General features: G+C 36.3%; 2 protein-coding genes and 1 non-coding gene across 3 annotated transcripts in view; 1 reads left to right on the top strand and 2 right to left on the bottom strand.

Moving 5' to 3' along the window:
- LOC106117246 (sialin) overlaps window positions 1-20,288 on the top strand; it is a 29,565-nt gene extending 9,277 nt beyond the window's left edge. The window contains exons 3-12 of the mRNA XM_013311447.1: window positions 736-911; window positions 2,277-2,410; window positions 3,797-3,999; window positions 8,742-8,828; window positions 9,057-9,190; window positions 10,146-10,295; window positions 16,943-17,090; window positions 17,163-17,303; window positions 17,388-17,473; window positions 17,553-20,288. Of these exons, the coding sequence (XP_013166901.1) occupies window positions 736-911; window positions 2,277-2,410; window positions 3,797-3,999; window positions 8,742-8,828; window positions 9,057-9,190; window positions 10,146-10,295; window positions 16,943-17,090; window positions 17,163-17,303; window positions 17,388-17,473; window positions 17,553-17,738 (1,445 nt within the window). The 3' untranslated portion in view covers window positions 17,739-20,288. The remainder of the gene's footprint in view (window positions 1-735; window positions 912-2,276; window positions 2,411-3,796; window positions 4,000-8,741; window positions 8,829-9,056; window positions 9,191-10,145; window positions 10,296-16,942; window positions 17,091-17,162; window positions 17,304-17,387; window positions 17,474-17,552) is intronic.
- Window positions 20,289-20,421: 133 nt separating this feature from the next.
- TRNAG-CCC (transfer RNA glycine (anticodon CCC)) lies at window positions 20,422-20,492 on the bottom strand. The gene has a single exon. It is a non-coding gene; the product is annotated as a tRNA-Gly (tRNA).
- Window positions 20,493-23,021: 2,529 nt separating this feature from the next.
- The window catches only part of LOC106117469 (zinc finger with UFM1-specific peptidase domain protein), a 5,482-nt gene continuing 4,723 nt past the window's right edge, over window positions 23,022-23,780 (bottom strand). Inside the window, exons 14-15 of the mRNA XM_013311804.1 lie at window positions 23,663-23,778; window positions 23,022-23,583 (exon numbers count right to left, since the gene is read on the bottom strand). Coding sequence (XP_013167258.1) covers window positions 23,548-23,583; window positions 23,663-23,778 — 152 coding nt within the window. The 3' untranslated portion in view covers window positions 23,022-23,547. The remainder of the gene's footprint in view (window positions 23,584-23,662; window positions 23,779-23,780) is intronic.

Below are 23,780 nucleotides of genomic sequence, written 5' to 3'. Positions count from 1 at the left end.
TATTTTAACAAATACCGGTTTGTAATACATTAAAATTGGATTACTTTGTAGTTTTTGGGAATAAATTTAAAAGTTAATTTTGTTAACAATATAAAATGACACAACACAAAAATGCAACATTATCACAGATTACCGAAATTCCCCTTTAACTACATAGTTATTTCTGATATTGTTGAAGACAAAGACAGGGATAACGATATGTTAGGTATAATAGGATATGTTACGATATAATAGGTTTTGATCTCGGAAACACAAGGCCAATGAAATAAAGCTATAAATTAAACATAGATGTATCAAGTATCTAAAATACCATTGCAATCAAATAAAAGATGACAAATGTAATATTGGACATGCACCCCTATTCTCAAATTCTTGCCATGCAAGAAAGATCGGATAAAATATTTATTTTGACTGCACGTTTTCGTATAAATTGTTGATAAACATTATAAGGAAAACCAGTTTATTCCGTATTCTATCAGTATTTGTTCATAATTTTTAAATAAATCGTTGCATTTATAATATAACTCTGTAACCAGCGGCCTCTTGATTCGCTAAAACAACAGCGATGTGAACGCTGCCCATAGAAGACCGTAATAAGTTAGAAGGTTGCAGATGTGTTGCCCACTTTTAAAGGACAGTGGAGAATATGTACCCCAAAGTACACGTAAAGTCCACTTCCCAAATCCCATCATATAAATTTCCAAATTCCTATGTTTGACTATGATAATGTTGCAGGATGTCTAACATGCGTGCAAGTGCTGAACATCATGGTGTTGCTTGGCTTCATGTTGAACTACGCGCTGCGCGTCAACCTGACCATCGCCATCGTCGAGATGATATACGATGAGGCAGACAACCACACCACCGTCGCCCACCTCACCAACCTCACCGACCACGTCAATGTCACTCAGGTACGTTACCAACACGTCATATCTACACTAGAAGTCACTGATTGCGATTTAAACGTGCCTATTGATTTTACATGATAGTTCAAGTCGATACCATTAGCGCCAAGAAGGCAAAATATCAAATAGGCACAAAATATTACTTTTTATAGTCAGTGCGCATACAGAGGTCAGTGGAAGAAGACTATTATTTAAGTAACCGGCATAGTTGTCGTTTATTCTAGAAATTCAATTGTTTCCCGATCAATGTTGCATTATATAAGATTGCGAAAATCGTTGAAGTGGTGATAAGCAACACATTGTAATAACGGAATATATTACACAGTACTAGCTCTTTAGAAACACCATCTTTTCCTTGATATTTTTCTGCATATGCTGTAACAAATGGAAAAACTTGTTTTAAACTCATAGCGTTATGTTATTTGAAATTAATAATTTTACATATTTTATGCAAGTGATTTAAAAATAAAAGTTCTTTTTAAATTAATAGAACAATTTTCCCGTTCATATAATTTTCTTTTGATGATAAAATCCCCATTCCGATAACAAGTAGAGGATTATAGCAAACAGAGATTCTAATAAATTGATAATACATTACTAATACTGGTGAGATTCCAGTAGTAGGGGCTAGAGGTCAGCCATGTCGATAGCAGATGATAGTTTGGTGCAAACTGCAAAGTGCGCAGATTATAATCGTCGGCCGGTGTTCTACACGTGAACATCACTAGTCAGTCAGTTGCCAGTGAAATCTGGATTTGGAAAGATAAATGTAGATTGGAGTGGTAGCCTTGTTTATATGTTAAGATTTCCGGAAATTATAGAACATCTGAGAATTATTCTAATCTGGACTGGTTATCGGTTTTAATGTATGTAACTAATTTTAAAGGTTTTACAATTTTTTCGTTTAATTCCAAGACCAATTAAGTTACAAAGTGCGCTGTGATGACACTAATAGATGGCAATTAGTTTGTATATATAATACAACAATTTGATCTTTAATATTTAGAATTGAAGTCGCAGTCTTCTTCCGACTGATTCTCCGTGTATCAATTAACTACATGTTTGAAATAACTGTTGATATGATGATTAATCTGCGCGGTCGGTGGTCAATTAAGGCATATTTGTGCGACGTATTTTGTTACAAATAGCTCGTATCAATTCATAAAGTATCGTTTGTTATCAGTATGATGTAATCGACAATCATTCCATGACATGTGCGATCTATTTATGGATATTTTTTCTCGTAGCTATAAAGAGAATGTTTCCTTAAAGTTTCATCAATACTGGGATCGGGAGGACATATCTCCCTAAACTTTGTGTTTACGTAAGGTCTAGAGATATTCGAGGGTAACGGTGTAAAATATTGTGCAGCATCCGGAGCACATAGAGCAGACGCGCTACCACTGGGACACGAAGCAGAAGAACCATCTGCTGGGCTGCTTCTTCTGGGGCTACGTACTCACAGAGTTGCCGGGCGGTCGTCTCGCTGAAATCATCGGCGCCAGGTAATAATCTATCTTCTCCATCTACACCGACCATATAAATGAAACAAGACGACGTAGTATTTAGTCGGACACTATTGTTTAGCTACACTCAAAAATTTTGCAAAGGTACAACCAATGTTATATTGTAGTCTTCCTTTAAATTTAATTATGATTGATGAGTAACTATAATAAAAGTCAATTAGTCAATTACGCGTATTCGTTAAGGATTCGGGAAGGCAAGATGGCGTCGCCGCAGAAGCTTCCAGAAGCCCGCTAATGGAAGGGTCGGGGCGAGTCAACGAGTACGCTAGTTCTTGTGACTGTATCCAGCGGCAATTGACAATCTTATGTCATGCCTCAATTTAGTTTTTTTTGGTGCTAGTTACGTAGTTTAGATGACACCATCTGTTTTGTATATTTTTCATAAATTCTTTTTTAAAGCTTGTATGAAAAATTAAAAGAATCAAGTGTTGTGATAATATGAATAATTTTTCACTAATAACAAAGTAATGTTATAAAAGACCTCGGGTTAAACCCCGTGAGATTATCGTGTTATTCGCTAATACTAATACTTTACGTAGGTATTAACTCGACCGCTACGGCGTTACAAAACTGGAATTGCGTTATTATAACTTATCTGTTTGCAACCAGTGTGGGCGATGAGAGCAACTGGTTGCTGACTAATATCTGACTAGCTTTGAATCTAGGACGATGCCATGAGGTTCAAATATATTGGACACGTTGTCGTCGTTTTTTACTGTAATTAATTGTAAAGTTTCCTTAATTGAATAGATACGTTATCTGTATAGTTAACGACAATTTAGATGATTGATCACGACACTCTTAATGTACGTCCTTCGAAAAAGGAGACACGGTTTTTTAATAGCATTTAACAGTAAAGAATTACTTATACATTGGTATTATTGATGATACATACATAGATGATCAAACGCTTAGGATACTTAGATGTTTGCAATATATTGTGCCATAAAGTTGTTATCGAGTTTGCGGCACTTTGGTGCGGGGTACAGGCATGGCGTGAGTGCTATCATACGTGAAATGCCGAGCGTCGTTTTTTTATGTTCTCCGATGCGGGCTGTTTACCGATACAGATTCCTGGCGTGCCACTGCCAGCTGCTCGCTCTATATTGTCAACTCAACTAATGTTAAATTGTCTCTGGAAATTTACTGTGATAAAACCTGTATTTTTAAAATTAAAAGTTATGTTTGGTGAGTAGTTGACCACTGCCAGTACGTTAGGTTGTAACTTGTCAGCTTTTTCATACTGTAAAAAGAGGAAAGATAAAAGATACTTACAGATTATAGAATGCTGGAAACAAGAAAAGCCATTACTTTAATTAACTATTTCTACACGATTATAATTAACTCATACTTTTCTGCGAATAGGCGAGTGTTCGGATACAGCACACTGCTCGCCAGCGTCCTGACGCTGCTGTCCCCGGCGGCGGCGACGGCGGGCTTCGGCTGGATCGTGGCTCTGCGGGTGGCGCTGGGCTTCCTACTCGGCGTCACCTGGCCCGCTATACTGCCCATGGCCTCCAAGTGGATCCCGCCCATGGATAGGTCTAAATTCATGTCCAATATGATGGGTGAGTAATACTAATATATCTACTTTATATATAGTCAACGTAATCTATTTGTAACGTCCGACATAATATAATCTCGTCATGTCGTCATTATGATGTCGTCAGCGTCAGCCTCATTTTTGTTAGCTTCATTATAGTGACCAACGACCGCGAAACAATTCCATCATCCATTAGGCTCAATAAGTAAACAATCATGACGTTAGACAGATAATTTAACGGATAAATAAGACGCAATACGATTATGTGACCGGGTGTTATCTCTCAGTGTGATTGTGGGTGCGACGTTGAGTGGGCTCGTTCGCTCGATCGGCTTATTTTTACGATGCTCGTTTTGCCGAACGCCGCGCATCCGATGCAAGATGGCGTCGGAGGCGCGCGCGGGCGCGGCCGCTGACGTCACGTCGAGCGCGGACTCTCATTGGCTCGCGCCGCACGACTGAGCGCGCTAACCTTGCGCAACGGTTGCCATGCGCGCGCGCCGGTTACCGAGAAACGTGGTTTATTATTCGTTCGTCACCGAATCTGTTACTCGATCGTGAAGCTAATGAAACCCATTAATTTATTGACGTTAGATCTACACGAGCTAAACTTACTGCGCACAATACTCAATGATTAAATACTGGCATGCTTTTTACATTGTAGCGCAATTATTAAAGATAGAGATAAATTTGAATGAAGATATTTCACATTTATAATAAAAGCAGAAAGTCACGCTTTAATAAAATGTCGATTAAACATTACAATACAATACTCAGGTTTTTATTGTCTTTTATATTTAAAAAAAAATACGATTATCAGTTGTTCTATAATATCTAAGCGATTATAAGAATTATTTACTGGTATTGTATATCTGCTTCACCTAGCTTAGAGTGATAATTAATCACGTCGGTCTCATTTTTGTATTACGTACGGGTAAGTTGTGTCACTGACAGTAGCTGCGGGTTGGGGGCGGGGGGAAGGGGGGAGACGCTGTGGCTCGTGGTGGGAGCTTCGCCCGCGCGCAGGGTCGCACTACGCCGCTATTCCCAAACTGATCTTTATTCATTTTAATAGGCCACGGTTATTTTAATTCATCATTGCTAATGTTGCTAAAACGTGACGCAGTAAACTGTACTGTGATTATTTGAACTGTTTCTTTTGTAGTTATTCGCCTAGCTATAGCAATAATATTAAATTATTAAATTGAATTGTTATAAATGATATTAATTATAATATTTTTGGCAATAGCGATAATTTTTTTTCACGTCAATATGTAACACTACATTTAAATGATTTATAATTAAGTTTTAGTATATAAGACATGTCGGATAAGGGCTGGGAGGGTGGCGGGGGACCTTGTGTCGCGCTGTGATAACATTTGCATACGTTACTTTGAAGGACTTATTTAGTACAATAGTGACGCATGCTTTACTCGTACACACTCACACTACTTCTATCAGTAGAATTCCACTGCAGCCGTGACACTTGTATTGTTACGTATATTGTCAACGTTTTGTCAAAAGGTGTGAAAATTTCCAGTTTTGAGATTCATTACGTATAATTTGTAATAAAATAAAAAAAAAATCAGTCTACTTATATATAATTAACACTGCAATTATAAAATTAAGACTCCTATTCATAATTCTATTTACAAGGTTATACCCATTATGAACTTCGTAAAAGGCGTTCCACAAACTGACTGACTGAGATAAAAAAATGGATGAATTGAATAATAAAAAATATCACATTTCAAAATAGCTACAAATACATACTTGCAGCAAAAAGTTAGATGTGTATAAATTATCAATTGATTTCTCAGTCCTCGGTCACGTTGCCGGTAATAATTGAACATCGTGCTGTTGTAATTATTACAGGTAACATATCTCACACAATTGAAATATGTTACGTTACGTAACCATACCTACAACAACGACAATAAACAAATACATAAACTTTCATAAAATGTTTAAAATGTATAACAGAGGTCTGTCTTCTTTTAGTATCATTCCAGAATTTCGATATTCAATACTTATATGTGGCGAAGAAAAGTCTATCTCCACTAATATATCAGCCCAATGTAGTATTTTATATTTGTATCTTCAAAATATAACCTTTAAAAATGTTCTTGAAAGTTCCAAAATATTAGTACCAACTTAATCAACTTCTTATATCATAAGTTTAAATTGACTTTACAGTTGGTTCATTCACGTTGGTAATTTTGAGCGCAACGAATTAATTCAATCGCGAGAAGACAGCCAGCGAATATAATCGGTCATTTTAAATTGACGTCTGAACTGGCTGACTGACTGCTGCCACGAACAACTTTATTAAAAAAAAAATCTCGGAATTTGCGCTGATACCTACAATATTGAAGATAATAAAACAAAGTGTGAACAGATTAGTTCTAAAGATTAGTTAGATATTTACAATGGATAATGCTCAGTGAGAAACAGATTACAATTCTAGATTTGAGATTAGATTTGATGGATACAGTATCCTTGAACAAATTTACGAAGACTAGACAAACAGCAAAAGTGGTACAACGTGTTAATATCATTATCAAATTGTCTAATTGTTATTATGTCGTATCTTAATATTATTATATAATATAATAATACTCAAGAACTGTACAGAATTTGTATTTAACGTGTACAAACGATGCACGACGTAGTAAAAAGTAATACATCAATTGTGTAATAACAACAAATGATTACTTCCTGTATAAAAACATCGTGCGCGTGTTTTGCTTTCTTATCATTGGAAAAACAAACGACATAGCTAAATTTTAAATAAGATTTAATTTTAAACATAACTAAGAAATATTATAATTCTGCTAATGTTTTCAAGAAATTATTTCAAGGTTACAATGATGTCGCATCTCATAATTACTGTTATCATTCGATGAATTGTTAAATCTAGCTCAATTGAATTACAAAAACTTGTTTGTTACTGTGTAATCTGTGCATATTTGTGTCGGCAATAAACCTCATTGCGAATACAACGTCGTAAGCTGGAGAACAGAGCTTAGTTTTGTTTTTGTCGGATAACGTCCGATTGTTCCGTACGTCAGCTAGACTGGAGAGGGGCGCGGCCCACAGTTATAGTGCTTTATACAGCTTGCTTGTTATTTTGAAGTACGTTCATAACAAGGTAAATGTTTGAAGAGCTTTAACAAACACATTGTAATAATAAAGTTTAAAATACAGGTAGAAGAATTCTGAACTAAGCAGATCTAGTTAAAAGGAAATATCTTTGGTTTGTATAGTAATGAAGTGATTGATTTGACTTTTAATGATTTGAAACATGTGTTGATGTAATTATGTACGTAAATCAACTAATGTAGTTTGTTTTTATACTTTATCAATTAAGAATCGTACTATCAGCACGTGTTTTGTATTACGCAAGTCATTAATATGTTTTGTGTTACATTAGTGTGATGACGAGTTGGCAACACCCACTTTGCCACTTCCTTGTTAGATAATGATAAAAAGCACATCACGCGTTGATATCGCGAAAAGTAATTAAATTAAATATAAGCGTGTGTGACGAAAAAAATACCATAGAGTTAAAAAACAATAGAATAATAATACAATAGTTACAGGCGTTTTATACCGTTTGAAAAATCTATTTCAACAAAATGCACAGGATACATATATGCAGTGCATATGAATTATGCGGCATTTCACTTGTTTCTAGGTTTTAATATAAGAATTTAATTGAACGTATCGTCTATTAGTAAGTCCCGTGCGGCGCGGCGCAGTGGGCGATTTACTTACTTTCACTTTCGTTAGCGTAGCGGCTGTCGGTTGACGACTGACAGCGCGGCGGCGGCGGCGGCGGCAGAACTCCGCACAGGAATTTGACGCCGCGGGAGAAACAACTCATTATCGAGTCTCGCTTCTAACATACATATATTATATCACAATAATACGCATAGTCTGTTGTGTATGAGTCTTCATAGACAAGCTTACACATTGGTGAGGTGAGATACTAAGAAAGTGTATAGGTTTGAATGAAAATTAAAAAAAACTGTTATGAATAGCACGCCGCCGAATATCCTGTGTTTACACGGCACAGGTCACAAAGTTAGGAATGTAACACCGGTCTTGTCGACAACTATGTTGTGTTATGTATGAAGCTAGGAGCACCTGGCCCCGACAATCAATGATAACGTTACCTAGTAATCCTTACTTTGCAATGTTACAACATTTAATTGAAACAAGTTATTAGCATTTCTAGCTATGTTTTATGTAATATTATGTTTACTATGATACAAAAACACGTCTACTTGTCGGCCGCGATGAATAAAATAGCGTAACTATTTCTTTACCATTTAATTAAAGTATTCTTTGCTTCAATAATAAATACGTCAAATTACGTTTAAGACTTTATTGAAGGTCAGGTAAAAACCAGGAAGGAAAATCTGTGTTTATTGATCTATGTATGAGCGTTAACAGGACACTTTAACCTTAATGTGAATATTGCCCTTCTCCTTGTGTCGTCGACCATCTAGGTCTAGGCATTTTTGAGGAAAACGCATGCATGTCATTAAGATTTAATTCGCAAACGCCTTGACCTCCATCGATGGCCTCTGCCCGTCTGGGGTTTTCCGATCGCAACCAGTTCCTTCATTTTTATCATTTGACTGTTTTTAATACGCTTTTTTCTTCACATGCGTCACCGTTAATACAAAATAATTCTCGTTAGGTTATATTAAGGAACAAATCTGCTTTAGACATGGTTAAATAAGGAATATATTATTGCAGCCTCATCCCTGGGCGCTGCCATCACGATGCCGGTGTGCGGCTTCCTCATCGCGCACTTCGGCTGGGAGTCTGCTTTCTATTTCACCGGTGAGTGTCTAACTCTTAATTACTTTAACTATTCTTAAAGTTAAAGGTACTTAAAGTATACTTATCAGCTAAACTTTCATTAAAGTATTATACTTGTGTATGTACGGCATCTGTTGATTATATCTCGTCACCCACATGGAAACCCATGCCAAAGAGGGTGATAATTGTTATTGTAAATTTGCATTTCATACATTGTTATGTGCATTATCTGATTGTCGCGTGGTGCAGGTATAATCGGCGTGATGTGGTCTGTGGCGTGGTTCGCGGTGGTGTACGACTCGCCGGCGCAGCATCCGCGCATCTCCGACGCTGAGCGCAACTACCTGCTCAAAGCTCTGCCGCAGGATAACAACACCAAGGGGGTGAGTCAACAATTACGTTCATATTCACCTGACACATTGTTGTTGTCAGCAATATTTTTTTTTTTTTTAATTTTCACTAGACCTCAGCGTAACTTTAAAATTGTTTCAGTACATAATGACATAATAATAATAATAAAAAACATAATGACATAGTTGGCAGTAAAATAGTTATTGAGGTATAAAAAAGGTTTAGCATTAGTTAAGTTTTAGTATTGGTGGACATAAAACCGCTTTCAGTGTCCCACTGCAGAGTAGAGCGGTAAAGTTTTCTCCATTGATAGTGTCGTCGTAAAGTTAAGTGTAGTGGGCGCGGACGTCAAGGATAACACTGTATTAGGAACCGCTTGCCCATTGAACGACGTCAGCTTTCTCTACGAACCAATTAAATGTTTTATATTTGTGCTATAATGTTATATTACAACAGAACTTTCACTAACATATACAACATTTCTACTTTGGAAAATTGCAAGTTTCTCTTTTCCATAATATGTATAACTTATGCTTACATCAAGAAGGAGATGTCTCCAACACTGACCCAGTGAAAGGGACAACAATGAGGCAACTTGGCACACTTACGTCACTACACGTCTCTAAACATCTAAGCTCGGACAATGTTGACAGTTTAGCCTACATTGTCACATTACCCAATGCTTGTTTGTGAGCGATGTCTGCATCACTTCTTAGTACTCGCTTGCTATTTTATTGCGAAAACAATAATATTAGTGTGACTAACAAAAGTGTGAAGAATTTAACATTTTTAAATGTAAGTGCGCGACAGTTCTCATGTCAAAGCAATCGCAGCCGAATCATTGGTTTGATCATTTCTGAAATCCTCGTAACTTTGTTGTGTATAATAATGTTAGAGAAAATATTTAGAGTTTGATACATATGTGTGTGTGTGTGTGTGTGTGTGTGTGTAAAGCAGCAGAACATAAAACATGTGCGTTGTGTGCAGCACATGCCGGCCCCGTGGCGCGCCATGCTGCGCTCGGCGCCGGTGTGGGCCATCATCATCACACACGGCGCCTCCGTCTTCGGATACTTCACAGTCGTCAACCAGCTGCCCTCCTACATCGAGAGCATCCTGCACTTCAACATCAAACACGTAAGCGTTCACTTTCTACTCCTTCTCTCTTCCATACGGATCCGATCTCCATACAATCTCTCTATGTTTTGCATTTAAACTATCAATAAATAATCAGATGTATTGTCCAACAATCAGATCTGATAGTATATATACAATGATTGATTTCATTTCAATCATTATTTTTAGATTTATTCAAGCGATTTTTTTATTATCTCACGCTGTCAGGATATCGATCTTTTGATTCTAAATCTCTTGTAAAAATACATTTCTGTTGATATCCACTGTGTCAATTTAAATATTTAAAAGAATATCTGTCTGTTAGCAAGTGTCGATTGTTTCCTTAACATTAACACGTTTATAGCGAAATGTTGAATTAGTTTGTTATGAAAGGAAGTTCACCTCATAACATCCCGCACTAGACACCTTTCTCATGGGAACATTATTATTTTTGATTATCAGCGTAGTTCTTCTTTACATCTACATATCATCGTTATAGGATCAAAACAAAAACCCATTGTTGAGCGCGCAATTCAAATATGACACATTAAACCACACTTAATGAAGGAGAACGAATAATTATCGAAAGTCATAAAATACTAGTGCAGCATTTGTATAGAAACATTTATTATTTAATAGTTTAAATGTTGGGAACTCCCCGACATACTAATCACTTATGATAAACATGACCACTTTGACAATATGTTGGTGGAAAATTATTGAACACATGTAACGTAGTTGTCACGAGGTGGACCTTCTTTACGTGCCAAATGGAAAGCTAATGATTCATTTATAACTCATAATTTTTTACACCGATTTAACTTATGAACTCTCGGATCTCTTTTTAAATAAATTCATTAATAACTAAGTGGTAAATACTTATAAATATCTGTCCTATTAAAAATATAGAGGGCGTTCATAATAGGGATTCCATAATTTATATGCGAATAGTCGGACAAAATTATTAAACATAATTTTTTACTAATAAATTATATTAGTTAGTATTACTTTAAGTTCTATCAGCAATGCATAGTAAACCTATGTAGTACTATTATTTATTTATCTATATCTAATTAAAACTTGATTCAAATTGTAGACGTGCCTTATTTAAACTTGATTATTTCATAATGTATTGTTTTAAAGAACGATTAGTTTCGTCAAAGGGATATAACTTGGACATTCCCACATGGCATGTGAGTTAGCACGTGTCAGTTGATGTAGAGCGCAGCAGATACATTGTTAGCACAAGTTACACGTGTCACTTTGTTGTAGTCAATAACTTGACTTTTTTCCGTTTAGATAACTTCTAGACTTATAACCGTGACTCATATTATTTTATTTAAAATATATTATCGATGTTTTTAATTTAGAACACACGTTTATGACACAAATGAACGGTAAATTTATTTAACGTGAGCCGCTCATGTTGTCGACTTGTTCAGCTGGTTTCTTAACTTGACTAGACACTTTATTTATTCAAATAACACTAATCTTAGTTAAGAACGACATTATTATGTAATATTGAATAAATAATTCTCGTTATCGTTGTCGGATTTAAATTTAAGAGAGATAGCTACCGTTACTATAATTTACATAAACGTTCCGAATACCGATTTGAACTGGTTCATGAATTGATTTGAATTCCTTTAAATACATGTTGTGTTTTTTTGACATTTAGTATCGAACTCAAATTCACCTCAAAGTATTTCATCTCGGAGTTTATTACCTGATATTTGAACTATTATACCAAGAATCACTTCAATGCTCTAAGAGGAACAATTTGTTTTTTCTAGTGAAATAAAATCATTATTTTTGATACAAACTGCTTTCCAAAGCGATAAAGCCTGTTATCAAGTGTTGTGGTTTGAATTCTTTTCATGTGATTTAATTTAAAAAGTCTTAAAACGGGTCGTTTTGTGGTATTACAATAAAGACTGTCTGTGGGTGCATTTTCGATATAATTTTGCTTGGCTTTTCCACAAGTTGCAAAGGACAAACAAGCATCACGCAAGGCTCCTGGGCGATTGCATCAGCCGACCACTGGACAGCTTCTGATAATTTATATATTAATAACATAAATTCCACACATTATTGCCCGGTCCTTGGCTTTACCGAAATCTATGAAAAGTCTACATTTAAAGCTTACAAATATATTCTAAAGATACAGTTACAAGATAAAGGCTACGTACTCGATAAATTAAGGAAAATTATGGACGGATTGTTGAAAAATAAAATGTCTTATAAGGTATAAAAATAGTTAACTCGTGGCCTATGTATTTGTTATAACTATGTAATAAGTAATGTCTAGCTGTAGTAAGTAGTCATTTTATCTGTCAGTCGGTTTCATTTTAAAATGTACGCACTAAAGCTATACTAATCGTGTCACTGGTGGGTAATGAGTCATCTTTGTCATTATTTAAAGTACAAAGTAAATTGCTTATACGTTAATGTTATTTGTTGCGGTTTTGATAAGGAAACAATATGATGACTTCATAAAAATTAGGAATGTCCTAAACAAATAAATCGCATGGTGACCGTAGTTGTTGGAGATTAAGCGCTTTTAAGGCGCCGCAGTTTAATCACTTTTTTGTCTAGTACTCTTAAGATGTATGTTCATTTAATTTATTAAATTAAGATGTTTTTGTCAGTAACAATTTTTTTTCCCTCTGCATTCGATAGAAACGCCTTTGTAGTTAAAAACTAGTATATGGTGGTTGTTAAAATTATGTATTATTTTTATATTATAAATAATACATGAATTTACATATTTTATGCAAATCTTTCACAACTAGTATGACAACAAAAAGATGAAAAAGTTGAATGTTCACTACAATATAAAACCTGTTTACAATAAGGATAGTCGTACCTGACCTTAACTAATTATGTTGTGAAAACAAAACATCAAGAAATAGTCGCGCTTTATCGTGCATCTTGTTATCAGGTATTCGACTGTTGACAAGTTTTAGGAAGAAGATTATATAAAATCCCCCTGAAAATAATTTAATTCAACTTGTAAATATTAAATCGCATCTTTCTATTTTCTGTGTCGGTGTTGTACAACATTTACTTGTGTTGTAAATTTTTGAAATGTCTAGAAATGCAAGAATTAAACAAAATTTAAATTTTTTCAAGTGGCGTTGTAGTTACTATTACTATTTATTATCAAGAAATATCCTCTTTCTGTGGTATTCACCTCCGTTTATTAAAGTCAAGCCATCTGGAATTGCAAATATCTATGGGCAGTGACCGCTTGCTCGTTTGTAAAAAAATATTTAAAGTATTGAGGGAAATTTCTTAGAAGTAAAATATCCGCAAAAGTGCCATAATAAAAAACTTGTTTTGCTATACTATTATATGTTTAATTATAACTCCAGTAAACAAAGAAAACAACACTGCTAGGTTTTAAACAAGACTTCTAAATATAGCTGTGAACCTAGTACTAGAGCTTGGACTTATAGGACATTTGCCTGCACCGCAAGTGTAATGCTAGATTCACACGAGGGCGCCACAGTCGAGTAGAGTAGTGCTGCCATTGATTAAAATTCAAACGAACATTGGCAGTACTGTTCTTACTTACTATTCTGCTCCACTCTGCCGCCGTCGCCGTCGTGTGAAACTGGTATAAGCGTCGCCGGACATTCCGGAGCTCGGCGCCCGTCGCCTTACTAATTATAGAATTCAATAAAAACCTACGCTACGTTAACCGCAACCTCTTTACGATAGAATAAAAAAAATGCAGTTAGTATTTTAGTTTAAAAATAGCAACATCCTGTATAAGGTCTGTGACACGGCGTGCTGGGACATTAATTGTGTCTCTTAAAGCGTAATTCTTTGTCTTAAAATATCGTGTTATCCTGTTTTCTAACAAGAGACGAGCCCTAATAGTCCAGATGTAGCTGACTTATGACGTCACTTGGTGTATTGCCGCATCCTGTCGCATATTGGACATTTCCTTCACTCGTAACAAGTCGGAGAAAGAGTAAAGTGGTTTGAACTGATATTCATTGTATGAGAAGCAGAATGCAAGGTGCTCGCATACTCCTTTAAGACAACCAAATGATTGATCAATAGCTAGATTGTGAGTTTTAAAATGTGTAGTTTTATATAACAGGTAATTTAAAGTATCTTTATTTGGACAAAATCACGATGTGGTTATAATTGTAAATAGATATAGCACTTATTATTTATCAATGATAAGTTCAGGAAATAAATGGTTCTTCTTTGGTTGCAGAAGATTAAACGGCAAACAATAAGATGTAAAAAAGATCTTGCTTCTATTTTCTAAGATTAACAGTTCCAGCAACAGAGGTAGCCTGCATTTACAAGCAGAAAATTACTAGCCTCATCGTTAAATTAGACAATGTACCTTCGCCCTACATGGCTTTATGACAAAGGAAAATTACAAGTGTGCATATGTAATATTGAATCATGTATTCCTAATGTAGTCAGGTCATTGTCAAACAGATATGTTCATACATCAATATGGTATTCGCAAAGGATCAGTCCGCGGAGCACATTTTCTCTTTTGCCTTGATTTAAAACAAAGCCCATTAAAATATAACAATTTATAAAAAAAATGTAAAGGAAGATAAGAAAATTAATAAAAAGTGATACTTTTAATTTTCTTTTTATGAAATCAACATAAATAAAGTGTATCTGTTTCCAACGAAATGTTATAAGTAACATTGAGATGTCGGGAAGGTCGCGTCTATTATTTATAATTCTGGAGAAACGCCAGATCCATTAGACACGGCGCAGGAAGCTCACTGGAACTAAACTAAATATAAACACAATTTGAAGTTTCCTTGTAAATTATACCTCGATTACATAAACGTTAGCCGTCTGTCTACATTACCTACGACGCGATAAAATTAAACACAATATTATAACACACTAACTAAAGTTTACATTTAGTGGGAGGAAAAAGGATGTACGTCAAATTATATACTATATATATATATATATATATTTGCTCAATATGTTAGCGTTTCGTTCACAAGCAAATGTTTTTGGGTAATTTTGTTGAAATCGTGTCACGTCACTAGATTTATGTTTGCATTTCCTCTTTTGGATAGTGAAAAACATCTATTTAAGATTATTTGCTTCTACAGTTTTTTTCAACACTTGTAGCACGGAGACGACTGGCTTCCAGATGATTCATGATGCAAAACTGTACCGGTGCAGTGAACGTCCTTTGCCAACAAGTACACTGCCTACAAAAAGTACTTATTAAAGTTATTTATATATCTTATCAAAGGACAAGAAAGTGCTGGCTATTGTATTAAGTGCAAAAAGAGCTGAAAGCGTCGTTGATATAAATAACTGAAATATAAAAAATATTAGCTACAATAAGAGGCAGTTTATCTTACGGAACAAGGAAGTGGCCGGTGGCGTCGCACGCTTTGCGGACATGTCTAATGTTACTGCTAATAATTGTAATTGTAGACATTTCCTTATCCGCCTCTTACTAAAATATACACTGTTGTATACTGTCATGCAGAGGTGGTCAACTTTATATCACCTAAGATACTTACAAAACCCTGAGACATCGACACACTAGTCTTTCCTTTTCACTGTATAGCGTAAATAAATGTAAACGAAGCTAATGTAGACGCTTTTGTAACGCAGTGTACAATAGGGTCTCGATACTGTGAAGCACAAGCATTTATTTTGCGTGTTAGTTCGTGCGACCGCCAGTGTAATGACGTGGCGGCAGAGCGAGCCCCCGCCGGCTGCCACTGAGTCACGCTTCACTGCCCTCCTCCTTCCCCTCACACGAGGCTCAACGTAATGCGATTAAACAGGATAATAGGGGTGAATGTGTACGTAAAAAAACGTTTGAAGATTTTTTAGTATCATTTTTATTGTATGAGTAACCTTGAGACGAATTTACGTCGCCTTTTTTCCCTTCTAAGCTACCAAATAAGTAAACTCGTGCTATAACGATGTACTCACCAATTTAAATATTTATCTGTCTTTTTATCATCGTCGTGTATGAAGTATAGGATATGTTGTAATTCTTGTTATTCCATTGTAAAAGTGTAGCTTATTGAATGATTTGTATTCACGTCACGTAAGATAACCTTTTATGAGGTCAAGTTAATGACATGTTAAATTACCGCCAAACAAATCCTCCACGTCCTGATTATGTGCGGTCCTTTGTTGTCCAAGTAATGAGTGTATTAATGTACATTTACATTATAGAGCTTTAAAGTACTGCTTGAAACATTTTGTTCGCAATCTCAAGCATTACATTTTTGCATTGACAAACCTCTAAAAATAAAACTTCCACACTTTTGGATAATGGTATCATTACTACAGAGATTTCTCAAAAAATATAAAAGATCGTGCGTCATATGATCCTGTAGGATTGAGTGATCCGGTGGCATTGTATTGGTGGGGTGCTGCCTGCCTGCCTACCTGCGCGGGAATTCCGCTCACTTAAATATGCCGACAGCGCCGCATAGATAGATAAGCCTTTGTCATCTTACGTCGAGACTTGAATTTTAAACATTTTTTATAGTTCTTATCAATTTAATTACTATGCAAAGTTTAAATGCGTTACTTTTTGTAGTGGAATATTGAAACGTATGAACGACTCGTATCCTTTGTATTACTTCCTTGACGAATGTATTATATTATTAGAGAAAAGATGTGATAATTTTCAGAACGGTCTGCTGTCGTCGCTGCCGTACCTGGGCAAGTACCTGTGCGCGCTGGCGTCCTCTGTGTTGGCGGACTCGCTGCGCCGCTCCGGCCGCCTCTCCACCACCGCCGCGCGCAAACTCTTCACCGGCTTCGCGGTCGGCCTGCCCGGTAACTCGCCGACTTACACGACACGCGCACTTCTAACACCTGCATTATCTAACTTCAATGTGTGTTGTGCAGGTGTGATGATGATAGTGCAAGCGTTCCTGGGTCACGACCGCGTGTGGTCCATCGCCATCTTCACGCTGGCGCTGACCATCAACGGCGCCGTCACCGCCGGCTACCTCGGCAACGGTCTCGACATCGCCCCCAACTTCAGCGGTACGCATCACCACCGCCTCCACAGGCAGCGGCACACCTGCCGTCACACCTGATGCATTGCTAATGATTCGCTCGTATTTGTAGGCACCATCTTCGGCATGGCCAACACGCTGTCCTCCTTCGGCGGCTGGCTCTCCACGTTCATGGTGGGGGAGCTCACACATGAAAATGTAAGTTTGTCTCTTAATCGGTTCCGAGGCTCGTAGATGCCGATGTTCTTCCCGCTTATGATGAAATTCCTTGTTTCAGAACACGTACGAGCAATGGCAGATCGTGTTCTACATCCTGGCGGGCACGTACCTGCTGGGCGCGCTCTGCTTCGTCACCCTCGGCTCCGGGGACCTGCAGCCCTGGAACTCCCCCGCACCCCCTGCACCTAGACAGGAGGAGGAGCCCCTCAACGAGCACCCCCACCTCCCCCAGCAAAAGGTGTGAGCCTGCAGATGTGGCGAGCGTCACGACTCCCGGTATTCAAACATTTCCTAGTTAGAGTGTAGTGAATTTATTACAATTATCAGTTGACGATGACACCAGCTTACCTTCCTTCTTATTTATTGCTGAATACATTTACATGTGTAGCCCCTCTCCCTCTCCCTCTCCCTCGTCTCCTCGTCTCCTCGTCAAGTAGACGAGACTTTTATTCACGATATTAATCGTATCAATATTTTTATAATAAAATATAACTTTTGAAGCAGCTGCCAATTACGCGACCATATTGAAAACGTCAACTGATCAATAATGTTGTTATCAGTGAATGTACCATTTTATTTTAGTATTATTGTATTCAATTTTAAAACACAGTTCATTTCTCTGTTGCGAGTTCAGCTCTAATTATTGTCAGAAGAAATAGAAGCCGACAAGTAGAGAGTGCACGAATCATTTGTATGTATGTATGAATAGATCCATACAATTATACAATTGAACGATTACAAATATACATTCATTGGTTTTATATTAATTTTAAAATTATGAATTTATATTTTTTACATGAAACATTCGAACTGATTTATTTTGTACTGTGCATACATTGTACTCAGTATTTTGTGAAATGTTTACAGAATTTACTGAAACTGTCCTAAGAGGACGATAAAGTAATACTTAGCTTTAGATAAAGACTTGCGATGTCAAATAAAAAAAAATGTGAAAAAACTAAAAAAAAGGCTGTAAAATGTGATGTAAGGAAGTGCGGTAGGATGCCGGCGCGCAATGGACAATGATTGTACCCTCACATATCATCAGCTTGGGCCAATATCTTGACGTGAAACACAAGCAAATACGTTAAACTTTACCGTATTTCTCCTGCTCCTCCGCAACTGTCGATTTATATAGAAGTGTCAGTCGCGCCAGTCAGTGCTAAATAGATCTTATATTCAATTGTAATGCAGGTAAAAGTGCCCTTAACGTGTATATTGATTTTTATATGTACGCTTGTAAAGAATTCATGATATTATTCATAATAATGGATAATTTGTAACATTTACAACGAATTTTTCTATTGAAATTCCACAATATATTGCAATTTTCACGTGAACGTTCAGAGAAACCCGACTCAGTTGTTGAAATGTTAGTTTGTAAGTGAGGAGAGTGGCAGCAGTCGTGTCTCACTACATCACACGTATACTCTGACAGTAGTAGCGGGGACCAAGGTGCGGAGACCGACCGCCGCCCTCTCTTAGTATACTAAATAAGTATTTCTCTATACCTTTCTATTATTTATTTTACGTACGTCGCGGGTTTAGGAAAATTCGCAGCCATTCTAGTGACCGGCGAACAGTGCGCCTGCTCGCCTGCTCGCGTGCTCGCCTGCTCGCCTGCTCGCGTGCACTTCACCATAGACAAGTCTCCTAACTACCGTAAGACATAGATAATAAGTTCACACTTAGCTTTACCAAAACAAAATGCATTCTTTTCTTGTGCATTTTGTCAGCTGTGATATGAAGAGGTTTGTCTATGGCCCGACAACAACGCTTAGCTACTCTTTGCCTCGGAGCATACCGTCTCTGTCTGTACTGTTGTGACAGAACGAGACGGCTAACGTTTTTAGAACGTTCCGAGCATTTTTTCGCTCTCAAAATTTAGCACGTTTTAAATTTTAATTTAGAAATGGCTACCAGAAGTTCCTAAGTGACGTTAGGTATTTCCTTACAGGTATTGTATTAATTTATATATGAATGAAATAAATGTCGTTTATGGAAGTTTAAGTATTCATCATCACTTTAGTTAAATGTACAACTTATGTTTAATATTTATTTACGTAAAAGTATGTTACTTCATTATTTACTTATAAGAACTTGTATTATATCATATTTGTATGGATCTTTAAGGTTTATGTCCTAAGTTGTAAAAAAAAATAAAAAATAAAAAAACATAACAAGTAGTTACTTGCTTTTTATGAGAGAGTGCGCACAAATATACATAATAATACAAAAATAATGTGCATTTTGTTTGTGTGCGCGTTTGTTTTACAACACATTATATATTTTCTGTAATACTTCCTTAGAATTTCAATAAACAAAATAAACAATCTCTTTGACATATCAAATAACTTTAACCTTTTTATCGGACAAAAGTTCGCTGATATGTTCTGGATTTTATAAATAAACATATTAATCTCATTATTTCTTGTTTGTTAATTCGATTAAAATACGACATTTTTAAGACAATTGTAACACACACTTATACATATAAATATATATCCATCATGTTATTTGCAGGTATGTACTTGTTTACACTCGAATATTGATATAATAGCGACAAGTACATATTATGTAGCAATGTACAAATTGTGACGACATACAACTTTGTGACCAGTTTTAAAGGCATTTCTTTTCACGAAGGTGTGCATGTGTGTGTGACACTGAGCCATATGTATGTATGTATGTATGTGCTCCGTATAAACTTAATACGAATTGTTATATTGTCTTTGTGACTGTACTTTGTGAACATTATAATTATACAGGATTTTTAAATAAAGTTTTCAAAAATATTTACGCCTTTTCTATCCGTTTATTTGATTTTTTTTAGATTAAATAAACATTTACATTTATTTTCGAGGAATTATGTTGATATTTGCAGTATGTTTAAATAAAATTAACTTAACATCGGTAAAAAAAATCATTGCACTGCCCGGGAATCGAACCCGGGTCGCAAGAATGGGAATCTTGCATGATACCACTACACCAGCAGTGCTTGCGCAATACAACTCAATATCACTTGCCTCAGTTATCTAAAAACTTAACACTGGAAATTCCTTTTTATGTAGATGCAGAAAAATAAAATTTACTAACTAAATACGATTAATAAGTCCAGTTATGTTTAATTCGAGCAAGTGTTTAATTGAACGACTTAATAAATCTCAAGTATTATTTACTTTCAATTATATACAGCAATAAATGTCATTATACAGACTAACATTATGTTAATAAAAATATAAATTGATTTTTCAATATGTTGTATAGCGCGGTGCTGTGGCCCGCTCCGAGCCGCTGCTACTTTTATTGGCAACAAGTTAGTGGTAGAAGATGGTAAGTAAAAGACATAGTTATGTAACTTATGATATTTTATTGAAGAAACATGTTACCAGCACAGCCTAGCTGTTGCTACGAAGCCTCACCGCAGCGGCGCCGCTCGCCCTGCCCACAGCGCGGTACACAGCGCGGCATCACAACTATTTTACTTAGAAAAATATATATGTTTGAATCTATTACAACAATTGGCTTTATGTGCATACTATTGCGCGGACGATGATTATACATATACATAGTATTGTTATATAGCAGGTGGATGTGTGTGGCGGGGCGGGGCGGGGCGGGGCGGCGCCGCTCGCAGCGCTCTCTGTGGCATTGTTACATTACCTATCACAGCTTCCTATTTGTGAGTTACTTAGCAATATAGCAATATTCCTATGTTTATTGGAATTTTATGAACTATTTAAAATATAGCAAAAAGAAAATCTAGCGATATACATGAAACATTCTCTATTGACTTCATCAGTGACCTAGTGGCGTTTGTCTCGTTTAAGATAACAAACAAATTGTACAGCAAGAGATATTACAAAGGAATACGTAAAAAAATATATCGCGTGCTTATAAACTCATTCAGTTTTATATTTTGAAATAATCCACATTAATTTGGTCGAATACAAACGCCACGCCACCTCATGTCACCATACAAACTTGACAAGTCAACTCTCCGCCTTGTCACGACAACGTCGACATGACAGCGTCGGTCGCCGTACGCAAACTTTACACTAGAAACAATTTGAACAATTTTCATATAACTAGAAAACAACGATTTTTTGGTCAATTTTACTAGAATTACATAACAATTAATAAACGATAAGAGAAAATTGAGTAGACCAATGTACACAATAATTGACTCAATGATATTATATAATTATAAACAATACAACAAAATAATAAAATAGATTTTCAAACAACACACAATTCCATACAAATGCAAAATAAATAATGAAATATTAATACGATTTCATGATAAAATACATCGCTCACAAGTTCATCAAGTACAAGAAGCAAACAACATCGTAAAGCTTCGGTCGGTTCGAGCTTTTGAAGCAAGAAATAGAGCTTTTTCATATATTTTGCACCGATGAATACTAATCGAAATATAATAGTGCATAATCTGTGCAGTTTGTGGCGTTGCCAACATGATAAAACGAAATGCAAATAAGACTTTTGAGGTTTCCTCATATAAAAAATTTTAAAGACAAATTTTATCGTCAATAATTGAAAATGTAATTAAATATTAAAAGTAACTGTACATCTTACGCATAATTACAAAAGTAGCGTCAGCAAATACCACTTAGGAAAATATACAACGTAATTATATTGTAAACACAACTATGTTACAAGATAAAGTTATCGACCGAAGTTTAAAGCAAATAAACGACTCGTACAATATATTTATGTGTAATGTTTTAGGCACCTCATGTTGGTTTGTTCATACCGTTATTATCTAAGTGCGGGATGTCAGGCTCGCGGACACCACGACACACGTTTGCATACATCAAATATGCAAAAGCATACCAAAGAGAAATATTATTAAACACGTAATAAATCGATAAAAAGTAGACCAAGTATAAATAAAATATAATAAAATAATTATTTGGAAAAATTCATTAAAAATTGAATAAATAACTTTATTTTGCTTAAAGTAGTTCGTGTCTGTCCGCGCGTCCCTCTAATCGGATGCAATTCCTTTAGGAACTAGGGATCGTGCGATATTATTTATATAATCCGTGTAAATTAAAGGCTTCATACATCAAATCGGTTCATACATACATTGTAATACATATAATACATGTATGTATCAACTGGTTTGAGTGCGTGTTGTATTGCGCTGGATAACTTACTCTACTTGTTACAAAGTTGCTGCGTCAGACGGCGGCGGCGGTGAAGCGGTACTTTATATCAACTTTTTATATACTTTCTCTATATACTAATGTGTTTAAAAGTGAAATAATTAATATCAAACGTTATGTGGTGTGTAATTAAATATTCAACGAAAATCATAACTTTTTAAGATAATACTTTTTATACGTGATTTCTGTAATAAAATCAAAGTAAACTTGATATTTTGAATGTCAGTGCCTCAGAACTGCAACCATTTGTGCAGAACTACATCACTACATGTTATGTTGTCATCACTGCGCTCATTTCCACTGATATTCATTTGAAAGTGCGAGCGAGAGGGGTCCCGCTCTGACTCGTGTGCGACAAGTGATGTGCCACTGAGCCCTATCTCATATGTTTATAAGTTTCTTGAACACGATATTAAATTATATATATAACTAATCAAATCAATTATTTACAACATCACATCAAAATTGACAAAATGATACACAAATTGACAAACAACCGGAGGTAGAATGATCACAAGAATATTTATGAACTAAACACAATAATAAGTACATCCAATGTGTGCAACCAATGTGTCGCGTTATATTGTGTAAATAACTAGTTTGTGTGAATTGCTGAATTACTTCGGGAGCCTCCGGAAAACTGCTCGAGTGTTGTGGTTACATTTTCTTAAATTTAGTTCTCAAAAACACATCGGCTCCTTTATATGTAAAATATATTCCGAGAAAGTGAACATTATTGATAGCTAACATATTAAGTAAAGGGATAAAGTTAAACATATCTAGTGTGGAGCCGCAGTGCGCTATGTCACACTGGCTGCAGGCTGCGGGCTGCATGTTGCGGCCTGCATGCTGCGGGCTGCGGGCCTAGGGGATGCGCACAGACTGCAGCACCTTGCTGGCCTGACAACACAACCGCGCACACACTCACAACACTGAAGTGTTGCCGCACATCACACTTAGCACAGCGAGCAGTACATACCTCGTACTCGGCGTCGGTGGCGATCAGTCCGGTGACAGCCAGCAGCTGGTACTGCTTGGCGCGCAGGGCGCAGGCGCCGCGCCGCAGCAGCCGCAGCGCCGCCCCGCCCCCAGCACCC

The sequence above is a fragment of the Papilio xuthus genome, unplaced genomic scaffold, assembly GCF_000836235.2.
Source record: "Papilio xuthus unplaced genomic scaffold, Pxut_1.1 DF827680.1, whole genome shotgun sequence".
NCBI lineage: Eukaryota > Metazoa > Arthropoda > Insecta > Lepidoptera > Papilionidae > Papilio > Papilio xuthus.
Note: the sequence above shows the minus strand (reverse complement) of the source record. Positions and strands in the feature narration are given on the sequence as shown.